Below are 13,125 nucleotides of genomic sequence, written 5' to 3' on the forward strand. Positions count from 1 at the left end.
TTTTTTAATTTACAATGCATTCCCTGCTGCAAACAAACTTTTCAAAATTTAGTTTGTTAGTTAGTAGTTTAGAGTTTTCAAGATACTCTCATTCGATTCCTAAATAATATTGATAACATATCATTTGTGAAGCATCAGATATAATAAGCTATGAGCCACCAGAAAACAGAACTTGTCCGTTAAACAATAAACTTTGACATAATATTTCTGCTTTAAGAATGTGTGTAGATGTTTATAAATAAGTGTAAATTGTGCAAATATCTAATAGTAGCATCCCATTTTCCTTTCTAAGTAATTACGTCCAGTGAAATTTAGCAAATGTTTCACTTCAATGAAGACAAACTCACCGTCATATGTTACTTCTATCCCACACTTAATAAAGAACGCTTACAAGCTGACCAATAAAATCGTAAGAGGGTATTAAACGACGCACTACTTAGTCTAAACTTTTAATAAAAAAAGGAGATATGTTGAAGGAGACTAAGGAATGACTTAAATTATAGGATCTCATGAAAACGTCAGAGGCTGAAAGATGTTTCTCAACCCTGAATCGAATCAAAACGTTTTTCAGGAAAATTAATGACAGGCTGTTGAACAAAAATTATGTCTGTAATATGCAATTTTATTAACAAGATGAGACAATTTTTAATACGACGGTAACATGTGAGGGCCTTAATTTATAAGAAATAAGTGAGTTTGCTAATCACATACAGAATAAAACTTTCATATCTTAAAATTGTTACCAAAAGCGGCTATACGATTACTTATTTCTTACTTAAATTATCTGTACTTTTTTATTTAAATAATTCTTTTATATTTACTGGTACAATACATCAATAAATAACACATTGCTAAAGTGGCATCCAAAAATCTAATTATAACGCATATCTAAAATTACATTATTTTCCCAAAAACATAAAGTGATCTAACTTGTTTAAAATTCAGCTATTTAAACATTTTATACGACTATTGAATGCCATATTTGTCTTATTATGCTGCAACGTCATTAGTTTTCCTCGCAATGCGTCGTTGCAAACTGTGGTAAAATGATTCACTTACCAAATAAACAGTCTCAAAACAGCTTATCACGCTCAGTCCCAAGAATAATGACAATGCTCCTCCAAAAGATACTGAAATAGACAATATATGTTAACATAGAAATACTGCTTAATTAAGAAAATGTTTTCCATCGACTTATACAGAGTGATTCAAAATTGGCGCCATTCCTCTGGAGGGGTTGTCTGGCGGTGTTTTAGAAGTGCAGAAAAATTAGTAAAAAAACTTAATTGTTATTAACAAGTGAGAAATTTGCTAAAAACTATATTAGAAAAACGGCAACAATGTTTTTCAAGCTAATCTGCCTAATTAACATTACATAAATACCTGTTGTTTCGTAATTATTTAAAACTCCGGTAACCACGGATAAATAGAAAACGTGACAATAAGATAGACAAGGATAAACGGTAAATTCAACAAAAATCGTTGAGTGACGGAACTTATTTAGAAACTCATAACCTCGAAATATTCATTTGTTTACAAAGTACAAAAACATACATTTGAGTCTGTAACACCAAACAAGTGCTTGTGTAATCACCTTATTATTCACTCTTCTCGAGCAGCTTCTCGTATTCGGTTAATTAACTCCTGCTCAATTTATACGGGTGTTCAGTAATCCATTGGTAGTATAATGTGATCTTACATACGTCGTAAGAATGTAGCCGGTATTTATTTGGTGCCTGGGAAAGTGTCAGTTGTTGTGAAATGCTCTGAGTATCCCTGGAAGGCCCTGRAGCAATTATGTCCATTACTTATTTCTCTGTGTCTGGAACCCGAACATCAGTTGTCGTCCACTATCTTCCTGGARCCACTCTCCTCGCCCTTTGTTGTCGTGACTTCTTTCAGCTTCTGCTATGTTACTGTAGCATTTTCCCTGAACTAATCGCATATCCGAAAATTCGTGGAAGGAAATTCAAAGTAAGTCACAGCTTGACAAATTATTGTTATTATTGACAAGGGCTATCCACCTGTAACTATCTGTTAATGACAAAAAACATCATTACCACTTTGACTTTTCATCAAAAAATTCTAGAAGAGAACTTTTGTAATATCAAATATTTTCATAATTTGAAGCAAATATCGTAATTTCTCTTTTTGAATGCTTAAATATTCCAATATGCTTCCAATTAAACATGGAACACTTTCAAAATAATGCTTAATAACGAAGTTGATATTCTATTTTCAACTGTTAATATTTTCTAGAAATTATTTTTCTCGTACCTTCCAAGTGAGCCCCTATTAGTTGAATGGAATGACGCCAATTTTGAGTCACCCTATATGCTTACTTAAATTTTAAATTGTTGCAATTATAAAATAATTATAATTTTAATCCAATTTTAGATGATTAACTGAGTAAAATTAATTAATTGCCTGACAAGTTTAAAAATGTAAATATAAATAAGAAATTTTTAAATGCATTTAAAAGTATATTATTGTTGCGCGCGCAAAAAAAGAAGCCCTGGCGGCAATGCTGTCTCCGAGACCAACAAAAGACAGATTGAAATAGAGAATTAATTTGTTATCGGGCCATTGAGAACGAATTGGTCTATGTTCAAAGACGTAGTACATTATATAATCGCAATTCCACAGATAATTGCAAAGGAAATAATGGCAGTGGAAACAGCAGCCAGAATCCTCGGTAAAACAATCCCGCAAGCACAGGCCAGAAGTTCGGTGACTGCGGAGGTGCAGGTAGCCCTTGAGTAACTACCAGCTAACCTTTGCAGGAAAATCGCCAACTTGCGAATATTGCACAGGGTTAACAGGACCATCGACTACTAATATATTATATTAGTAGTACAAAAACGCTATAAATCGGCAGGGATAGATTCTGGAGGAAGCCCTCAGGTATCATCGAATCCAAAGATAGGAAGAATGCATCAGGCAGATTGATTCAGTGGACCAAAGCATCAGCAGAGTCCAAAAGGCTCTCATACAGGAGGACACCAAGATACCAGCTATATACGTACGTTGATAAATCTGAAGTTTTTGCAGATATCACCAAAACAGAGAAAAAATGGCCACCCGGATTAAGATGACGGGCATGAGACTGTAGTCAGAATGTATTCTTCCAAGCTCACCAGGAGAGGTGGCAGTCACCATCAGGCACTCGAGAACGGGGAAAGCTCGTCGGAGTTACGGCATCACCAATTACGGCATATGCTTACGAGCTTGCCGAGAAAAGACTGGCAGCTGTCACAAATCTAATCAATGCCATTTTCAAGACTAGACATTTTCCAAGCATCTCGAAACAGCCCCTTTAGCCTCTTTCCAGCCTCAGCAAGATAGCAGAAAGGCATGTTGTAGAGATTTGATTGTCGCTTTTGATGTTGATGATTGATACACTTTTTGCTTTTGGTTTTTAATATATTTTACGATTTGATACATTTGTGATAATCACATGTGGTTCGTTTTCTTGATTATGATTTCTCCTGGCTGTTCGCGCGGTTGCCATCTTGTTCCGATTTAGTGGATTGTAATTGATCTTATTAAAGTTTAACTGAACGTGACACCTGCGGAAGATGACGAGCAAGCCAAGTGCGCTTGACGTGCTGCCGCGAGATCAGTTTGGGTTCCATGGTAAACCCTTAACTGAACTCCAGCTGCTCAGAATAGTGGAAGGATGCGCCAAGAAAATGAACCAGAGGAAGACAACTCGCATCCTCACTCTGGACATTGAAATATTTTTCCACAGAGCGTGGAGGTGAAATGATGAGATCAGGTATTCATGAGAAACTGTGTCAGCTAGTCATCAGTTACATTTGCAGGACATTCAGCTTCAAAGTTGGGAACCACAGGTCAGAGCACAGAAGCACTGAAGCAGGAGTCCCGCAAGAAACAGTACTCTCTCCGACGCTTTACAATATCGTAATCAGTGGCATCCCAAGAACCGTCAATACGTCTTGGCTCTACTTGCGGACGCTACAGCTCTGTGTGTCTATTCTTGACTTTGAGAGAAAGGAGCATCCCAGGGAGTCGCTCCTCGCTCATCATCCCCAGCGGAAAAAAGTAGTATTCTTGAATGATAGGGACAGTCAGTGAACACGCAGTTTCTGCAAGCAGTGTTGCCAGCTTGTGTGACCAATCAAAATCGAGAAAATTTTGATGGTCGGACAGACTCGCCAACCTCATTCATTTGCTATTGTGGCGGAACTCGTACTAACCTTTGGGTATAAAAGAGACAGACACAGACAGACACAGAATCATGTACTTGTCTTTATCTAAGTTAAGAACCGGTCGTTTATTACCTCGTTCTCCGCTGGCACGTATTTATTTCCAAACCGTTTATATTGAAAATTAAAGTTTGTATTTTTTAAAACGTGCTTCATTGTTTCTGTGTCCGGTTTAGGTAAGTTAATGCACGAGTAAAATTTATACCGTATTAACTGCTTAAGTATATTTATTTACAAAATTGAAAGTAAGTGTAATTTCAAATATGCAGCCCATTTCACTCAGCACTTTATAATGAATCGTAAAATGAGTCTATGTTCCTTAAAGAGACTGAAGTAAATGCAACTTTCAGGAAAAATGGAATTGCGTGACGGAATCCATTTCAAATTGTGAAAAATCAAGGCCGCTATCGCTCAAGCTAAAGGAATCACTGCTATAATTTGTGCACAACAGGTCCGAACTGACGAAGGCTGATTCTCGTGTAGGATTCCTAACGAATGTATGTAATGAATAATAAGAATCCATCGCAACCAATTCTGCACAAAATATTTTTGGGACTTCTAAACAGCCTTACCAATTTATGGTCAGTTAGATCAAAGGATATCTTGTCTCAGGGATGCCTTGGAACCCCAAATTATTCCATGGCATCATCCACATCCTCAATTATCATGTCATTTAATATAATGTTATTGAATTACTCAACTTTCCTTTTAAAACTAAATTAACCACAACTTGCTAAATAAATCGATACACCCCTCACTCACAAAAAAACATAAATAAAAACGATTTGAGGTTGGAAAACCCGAGGAGATGCCTTTTCTACTGGGTCGTACTAGTCGATCATTCCCGCTTCCTCGGGAGCGACTCCTTCTCTCAACTTTCAAGAATACCGTTTCGGCCGACTGTCATAAAACCCCGCCCACTTCTCTCGGCTGTTCTACTCCCTAAACGTCAAGAATAGGTACACTGGTGGCATCCTAATGGAAAAAGAGCGGGTAGGTTAAAATATGCAGCTTGTCGAATGAACTACATAAGTGGTTCAGCAAATAAACAGTGAAGGTTAACGCAGCGAAGTACTAAGCCATTCTTATTGGAAGAAAACGTAGCCGATTTATGGAAAGATCAACCTAGACGGAGAAGATGTTTGGGTGTTGTTCTAGATGCTCAGCTGACCTGGCGGAAACACGTGACCACAGCCATCAACAAGGCACAGGTCACAGCCAGCCAGCTGTACTCACTTTTGAACCGACGAAGTTAGATGAGTGTGAATAACAAATTCCTACCCATCAAGAGTATTGTCTGGCCGGCAAGGAATTATGCCTCCACCGTGTAGGGGTATGCCGCGGAAACTAACATAAATCAGTTTTGGGAAACAGAAAATAAACTTCTGCAAATGGCCATCGATGCGCTCTGATTTGAACAAAATAGTCAAATTTACAGGGACTTGTAGTAGGATTGTCACTGGGAGACTTTCTTGGAGACAAACCACGCGTTTGTCGAATTACGAAGATCCGTATATTATGCGTCAGCTGATGATGGGCCCAGGAAGAAAAGGCCCGGACACCAGATGGCCCAAGAGGACAGTAGGTAAAGGAGCAGGCTACAAAGTGTGGTACCTGAGAAAACTAAATGTTAATGTATTGATGTAGTCTAGTGCTTGTGTAAAATTAGAAAGATGCCCATACTAGTAGGCAGCGAGTATGAGAAGAATGTGATGTGAGAGCGTACGGATTCCGGAGCGGATCCATTCTAACAGAAAACTGCCAGCGTTGATTGAAGAGTATATAAAGATACGCAACCCTATGGAATAAAATGTGGCCGAAAAAGTGCACAGCACGATGATGGCATCATGGTGTGGTGCACAGAAAATCGTCGATGAGACGGGCGGTTCAGTCGAACCTTGATGCTGTCAGGCTAAGTTACAGAGGCTAAGTAAAGGGATGTCACATGGTAACCATGTGACTCGAATGAACGGTCACTTGTTGCAGCTCTATTCTGGTAGAGAATGGCAGACGATATTTAAAAAAAAATAGCCCTACTCTAAGCAGCGATCACCCAACAATATTTACTATTTTTGACGTTCCACACCGTTTAAAGAGCTTAAGAAACAACTTTATGAACACAAAACTTAATTTTTATGTTGAGGGATTGTTGGTTTCCTAGTTAGACATATTGAAAACTTGTGATGCCGATAGAATAAGTAACACAACCAGAACACTAACTAAAATTACCGAAGTCCACTTAAAACCAAACAATTTAAAAAAAATGAGGGTAAAGTTTGCAGTTCAAATTTTCTCTCACTAGGTTGCTGCTTCGATAAAACCAGCTTCTCAAATAAGTTCAATAGACAGTAATACCGCTACCCATACAGCAATATACGTAGATACTGTAAATACCATTTTTGATTCGCTAAATAGCTAAACTTTTTTAGATCCTAATCCTAACAGGTATCCATTATCATGTTCTGTTCCCACCCCTTGAAAATGCCTAGGCTTCGCGTATCTTTATATACCCTTTCAATCAACGCTACAAGTTTTAAAGGATAATTCCCGAAAACTGGCAGTCAAAACTTGGGGGTTTTTAGTTGGTAGAAATCCAACGCTACTCGGTGTCACGGGTACTCAAGAAAATTTTTGTTTTCCAGCCGCTACCGAGCAAGCACAAAACAGATCTATTGAGTTGACGAATCAAGGGTATAAAAGTAGTGCAAACATTTACTGGCGAATTATTGTTGAGTTTTAATTCGTGTTAAGTTCAGTCAATTGCTTTCACAAACAGAACGAGTTACTGGAATCTTTCGAACCCGAAAACATAACAATATTTATTTCACAATTATTAAATATGAAACTTATATACCAAAACATTTAAAAATAATATAATATCTAAAGGATTGAACAAACAATTAATATTGCTTACCTATCAGCTCTTGAAATCCGAAAATAATTTTCCTATGATATTTGGTGGTAGGTGATAATAATCCCCATCTAAACGTAATTCTTTGATCAAAGAACTCTTGCGCCCTAGAAACGTGCACACATTGTAGCTACTGTTGTATTTCACTGTATAAGTGTAATTTACCATTGCGTTATTTTAGGAACCTGTTTAAGATAAACCATTAAATTGCAAGGTTGGGGACAACTGCATCCAAACGTTTCAGTTGAGTTGTTAAATAAATATGATATTTTAGCCAGGCATAATAGTCCATCCAAATTACATATTTTGCCGTCTATAGAAAACGAATTCAACAAAGAAACTTTAGTGCAAACGACAACTTACATAAAAAGGGATAGAAAAATGGTCTACATCCACACTTTTCCATGGCCAATCTGTATCGGCATTCCATTGTACAAATACTGTTGCTATAAACAGGGACGTCATTTGTTAGAGGTTCATCTTCAAATCGACATTTTCTTTGCTGGGGTGTAAGATACCGAATATCGTTCAGGGAATATGTTTCAGCCAACTTATAATTCACTTCATATTCTTCACTTTGCTTCACTAAGGTAGGTATTTCCGAGGTTGCATGTATAATTTCCAAGTGAGAGTGAATGTGATACTAGAATATGAAATTAGAAATCTGGACTATCGGTCCATAATAATGCTTATTATTAGACATATTGTGCTGACCACACGGTGTGGTCTCGCTATAGTCCCTGGTTATATTTATAAAATTATCAAAGTTTAAGGTTTCATCGAAATATGAAAGATTGCTAACTGCATTTCAGAAACGGTTAAATACAGTTTGCTGAAAGCTCTACTCAAAATTTGTACTTCATTAATGTTTTTTTCTTATGCAAAGTTTTTAAACCCCCAAAATAACAGATCAGCATTTTAAATAATTCTAACCAGATCTATTAGACAGCCACTTTTAAAGCGATGGCACGGTGTAGCACCACAGCACGGTGTAAACACAATGGAATGCGTTACGGCGCCGTTATGTCTGGCCGTCCCCACTATGCGGTCTCTTGCATAGGCATTAGGCGAATAGTAAGTATATAAAGTATGTAGTCTGAGAGACGGTTGTATTCTTAGCTGAAATAAAATATGTTCAAAGAGAGCCGGTTCTCGTTTGGATGCGTTTTTGTCCGAACCACGATACACATAAAACGGTATGCCGATTATTTGTCTCAAATCGGTCGGTTTGGCCCATGACGTCATGTGAAGCTCGGCAGCAGAACGGTTCGAAATATCTATGCATTATAATGCACTAGTTATATATAGAAAAGCCTCAACTATCTGGATGTTGTTTATGCTCTTTACTAAAAGTCTGTTATTATTTTGACAATCAATCATCATTATTTGATTTTCTTTCTGTTCATCTGCAGGCATACTTCGTTGCTTGTTTCTTCCACTCTTCGTATAAGATTGATCAATTCTGCTTCTGATGCAGCGATTAGAGTCGTATCATCGGTGTAGCACAAATTGCAGATTTTGATGCCGTTAATGGTGATTCTTCTCTGCCAGTCATCGAGCGCTTTCCTCATAGTAGTGGGCTTAGTATATAACCCTGCCTGACTCCTTTACTCACTCTGAATGGATTCGTCAGATCTTCCTCTGCTCTGACRKATGCTGTGCTATTCTCGTATACATTTTGTATTAGCGATATTAAGTGTGACTCAGGGAGTAAAGCAAAGRAACAAAAATAAAAACCACTGGTATGATACAGAATGCGAGAGGGTACTTCAGGAAATAAATAATGCAAGACGTAATGATGTAGGATACTACTGAAGRCAATAACAGTAAATTCAGAAAACTARGAAGAGAGGCCAATAAACTACTTAGAAGGGAAAAMTAGAACAACAGGATCAGGAGTTGCAGGAATTAGAAATCGTTGAAAGGAACAACACCAGGAAATTCTATAAGACCATAAGAACAAGAAAGAAGGGCTTTAGACCCAGAACCAACAACATCATCAAGGACGGCAACGGAGATCTAATAACCAGGCAAGACCAAATGCTCCAAATATCGAAATATTACTTTGAACAACTTCTGAACCAGGGCCATACAGACAAGGAAGAACCGGCCAGCTTCCAAACTGCGGAAATMCGAGACGAGTACACTTCTSGAAWGRAAATTAAGAACGCCATAAAAGGTTGAAAAACAACAAACCTCCTGGTAAASCTACGATAACGGCCGAACTCCTGAARCACGCTGAAAACACAGTAACATCCCAAATACACGAACTCATAATAACTATATGGAAAAACGAGAAGATCCCAGAAGACTGGAAAGACAGCATAATAATCCCCATACACAAAAATGGAATGCAAAAATTATAGAGGAATATCGCTTATAAACGTATCATACCCAGTGCTATCAAATATRATCCTGTCGRGAATTACCCCACTCACAGAGGAAATAATAGGAGATTATCAGTGTGGCTTTCGGACAAACTGGTCAACAWCTAAWCAACTGTTCACAATTAGACAGATACTATAAAAAAGCTGGGACTTTAATAGGCTGCTACACCAATTGTTTACAGACTTTCAAAAGGCCTATGATGTGTGAAAAGAGTTAAGATCTGGGAGACGATGGCAGAGTTCGGGATACCTCCTAAGATTATAAGACTAACCAGAGTTTGTCTAGAGGGGTCCAGATGCAGAGTAAAGGTTGGGAGCCATATGTCGGACGTATTCAGGGTAAGTACGGGACTGAAGCAGGGTGACGCGCTGTCCCCTACTCTTTTCAATTTTGCCCTGGGAAAGGTTGCAAGGGACTCCAAACTCGAGACAAAGCTCTTCCAAGCAAATGGTTCACAACTAACACTTGCTTATGCGGACGATATGGACGTGTTGGCAACTAGCGTAATAAACAGCAAGAAAACGCTTGTTAGACTGGAACACCAGGCATCTAAGATGCGTCTAAGGATCAACGAAGGCAAGACCAAATGCATGCACATCTCTAGAACAGGCAGAGAGAGACTGGGATAAAATGTGACAATGAATAAATACAACTTTGAAAATGTACAAGTACCTGGGTTCCATCATTACAGCCAACAATGACATCAGGACCGAGGAAATCAGGAGGAAATAAAGTGCCGACTTAAAACCGCAAATAACTGCTCTTATGCCCTCAAGAACGAATTTGGATCTAAAGAAATTACTAGAAGATCTAAAATCAAAATATGCAAAACTGTCATCAGACCTATCATCATGTACAGCTGCGAATCGTCGACGCTAACGGTACGAAATGAGGAGGTCATCCGAAGATTCGAAAGACGAATACTGAGGAAAATATACGACCAGACAACATCGCAGCTGATTTGAGAACATTGGGCGTCGAAAATGCTACGGAGATTATGACCGACCGAGTTGGATAGAGGCAAGTCGTCGCGTCAGCCAAAGCCCATCAGGGGCTGTAACACTACGGAGTAAGTAAGATGAGAAGAGAAGTAAGTGGTGATTCGCGCCCATTTGCTTCAGAGTAATATATGAAGCATAGCATAGAGTAATATAGTAAGGTTGAATTCCCTCGATTTTTTTATTTTTTGAATAAGGTTTAGCATCTGTTCTCTGATACGGCTTTATGCGTTCCGATATTAGCTTTAACATGGCCTTACTGGCATGTGAAATAAGAGCTATTGTTTTATAGTTGTCGCATATTTCTTTTGGTCCTTTCATGCGAATTGGCCCACATACTGACTTAGTTCAGTCTTCAGGCCAAGTGTCGGTCTTCCATATCATTTGGCCGATCCTTTGAAATAGTTGAACTCTAGTAGTTATCCTCGATTACAGTCAGCATTACCAGCAAGCACGGCTTCCTCGCCAGGCGACTTGTTGGTTTTCAACTTGCTAACTACTGATCTCACTTCTTCTCTCAATATGAGAGGTTTTTTTTTTGTTGTATATTATTTATGGGTATATTTGCGTGTGACTCTATGAGTTTGCAGTGTCGTCCGTTACTTAGTCGCAATAGTGATAGTTTTTCCATCGCTCCCGTATCTGTGTTTTCTGTTATAACTTTACCATCTTCCAATGTTATTGCCCAGGACTTTGAGTTTATTCGTACAAGTAATTTGATTGACTTTGTTAAACAGACTTGTTCTTTGACTCACTCTTGTGTGCGTGCGGGTCGACTAATTTTGTCGCTTCTACAGTGGCGCTTGATCTCTTGATTGAGTCCGTTATATTGTTCTCTATCCTCTTCCTTGTCTAGACCCGTTGCTTTAAGTTGTTTCCGCGATTCAATTTTCTGCCAGGTTTCCTCTACGATCCATGCTTTCCTCTTTTGTTTCGTTGTGACTTCAGTTTGTGATGCCACTTCTAGAAGTACCGTTTTTGTTTTGTTCCACAATGAGTTGGAGTCATTGTCTAATCGCGTATCTGCCCTGGTTGTGATTTGCTCAATTTTATGCAAAGCTCTGCTGCAAGAAACTGGTGATCACTATTGGAATCTTTTCCCTGATACACCCTGGTATTCCTAACTGAGGTCCTTCACGTGGATTTTATTAAGATGCAGTCTATCTGATTTTTATATAGGCCTCCAGGTGATGTTCAGGTGTATTGTCGCCTTGCATGATGTTCATATCCTGTGTTCGTAATGGAAAAGTTGTTCTCAGGGTAGAATTGCAGCAATCGTTTTACTGTGGCGTGTCTTTCTCCAAAACCGTATTTGCCGATCACTTTGCGTAGCAAATACGGTTTGGGAGAAAGAAACACCAGAGAAGAACGATTTCTGCAATTCTGCACTGGCAACAACTTTTTTCATTATGGAGTCTATGAACACCATGACTGGGATTGTGATTGTAATTATTTCAACATTATTAGTCTCTTCGTATTCGGCGTTCAAACATTATTCGTTTGCAATATGATATTTGTCATTTTAATTTTTTAAATGTAAATACAACCCTGATTCAGTCTCTGCTAGAAAATTCAAATGTACACTAACAATATCACAATTATTTGCAAATATCTCTTCAACGAAGCTCAGAAACAATTAGACAATTTTTGAAAAAATATCAGTTTTCTTTGAATATTTCCGGGCGAAACTTTGTATCTTTTAAAATAGCATCATCTTGAATATAAAAATGCACGACTTTGCCCTAATTCATTCTACTTCGGTGTACGAAACTCCAATACTAATACCATGAATTTGTAACACCATGTATCTAATTTGACTGCAATTTTTGATAATGTCTGTTACCATAAACCTATATAATATACTGTAATAATATCTTGCTACCATAAACCGGTACAATACTTACCCATATTGGACGGTTCGGATCAGAATCATATCTTGCATAACATAAACCATTTAGATAATGGCATTTCAAATTTCCTCGTTTATTTTTCCACGTATCAGATGAAACAATACTTGTAAAAGTAGAACTAAAAATGTATATATTAATGCAAGGTTTCAACGGTATAAATTTTATATTGAAGACTAATATTTACTTTGGTACCATTAATTTAGCAAATCTGGAATTGAGGGTAAAACATAACCCTAATTCCGTTATGACAAACTGCCATTCAGGTTTGATTTTGTTTTCAAAAGTTAGTAATGCGCCATCAAGCTGTGGATGGACTGCTTCTATTAGCTGAATCCAATCAGTGTTGATAAGAGTTTCATCGTTTTGAAATCCATTCAATAAATGTAAATTTTTGTATGTTAAATTAGATACAATTTTCACAAAATTTAAATAATAGGAGTATTTATTATTGGCTTCACTTATTCCCCATTTTCTAAAAGTGAAGAAACCTGAATTAGATAAGTTAAGCCCTGTATTAAATTGTACAAAGCAAAATGTCAACATAATCACATCCATAGAGGAATTCCATGAATCCATTCATCCATCCATCCATCCATCCATGAGTCAAATAAGAAAAATATACAGGTAAAAGTGCTTCAAATGCACTTTTTACACGTTAGCTGTAAATAATCATCTGATTTAATACAATA

At 37.7% G+C, this 13,125-nt stretch overlaps 1 protein-coding gene across 2 annotated transcripts; it reads right to left on the minus strand.

Moving 5' to 3' along the window:
* Window positions 1–606: 606 nt before the first annotated feature.
* On the minus strand, window positions 607–12,682 carry LOC109541920 (pickpocket protein 28-like). 2 transcript variants are annotated; one of them, XM_048670687.1, is made up of 6 exons: window positions 12,621–12,682; window positions 12,431–12,554; window positions 7,504–7,783; window positions 7,306–7,453; window positions 7,144–7,247; window positions 607–1,130 (listed from the first exon to the last, which is right to left on the minus strand). In XM_048670687.1, the coding sequence occupies exons 1-6, from the start codon at window positions 12,629–12,631 to the stop codon at window positions 991–993; spliced, it is 807 nt and encodes a 268-aa protein (XP_048526644.1). In that variant the 5' UTR covers window positions 12,632–12,682; the 3' UTR covers window positions 607–990. The 2 variants fall into 2 exon arrangements, 1 of the variants encoding a protein (XP_048526644.1); XR_002172386.2 differs by lacking the exons at window positions 12,431–12,554; window positions 12,621–12,682 and adding an exon at window positions 8,074–8,151.
* Between the last annotated feature and the right edge of the window lie 443 nt (window positions 12,683–13,125).

This window comes from Dendroctonus ponderosae, unplaced genomic scaffold (assembly GCF_020466585.1).
Source record: "Dendroctonus ponderosae isolate FM_Combo_2020 unplaced genomic scaffold, Dpon_F_20191213v2 Dpon_F_20191213_1, whole genome shotgun sequence".
Classification (NCBI taxonomy): Eukaryota; Metazoa; Arthropoda; class Insecta; order Coleoptera; family Curculionidae; genus Dendroctonus; species Dendroctonus ponderosae.

Bases quoted from the DNA above. Each gene is read 5' to 3' on its own strand.
- LOC109541920 (XM_048670687.1), bottom strand. The intron at 7,454-7,503 runs GTAAGTTGTCGT...CGTTTTCTATAG, and splicing joins ATTTTTCTATCCCTTTTTAT to ACGGCAAAATATGTAATTTG. The intron at 1,131-7,143 runs GTAAGCAATATT...TGTCTATTTCAG, and splicing joins CGGATTTCAAGAGCTGATAG to TATCTTTTGGAGGAGCATTG.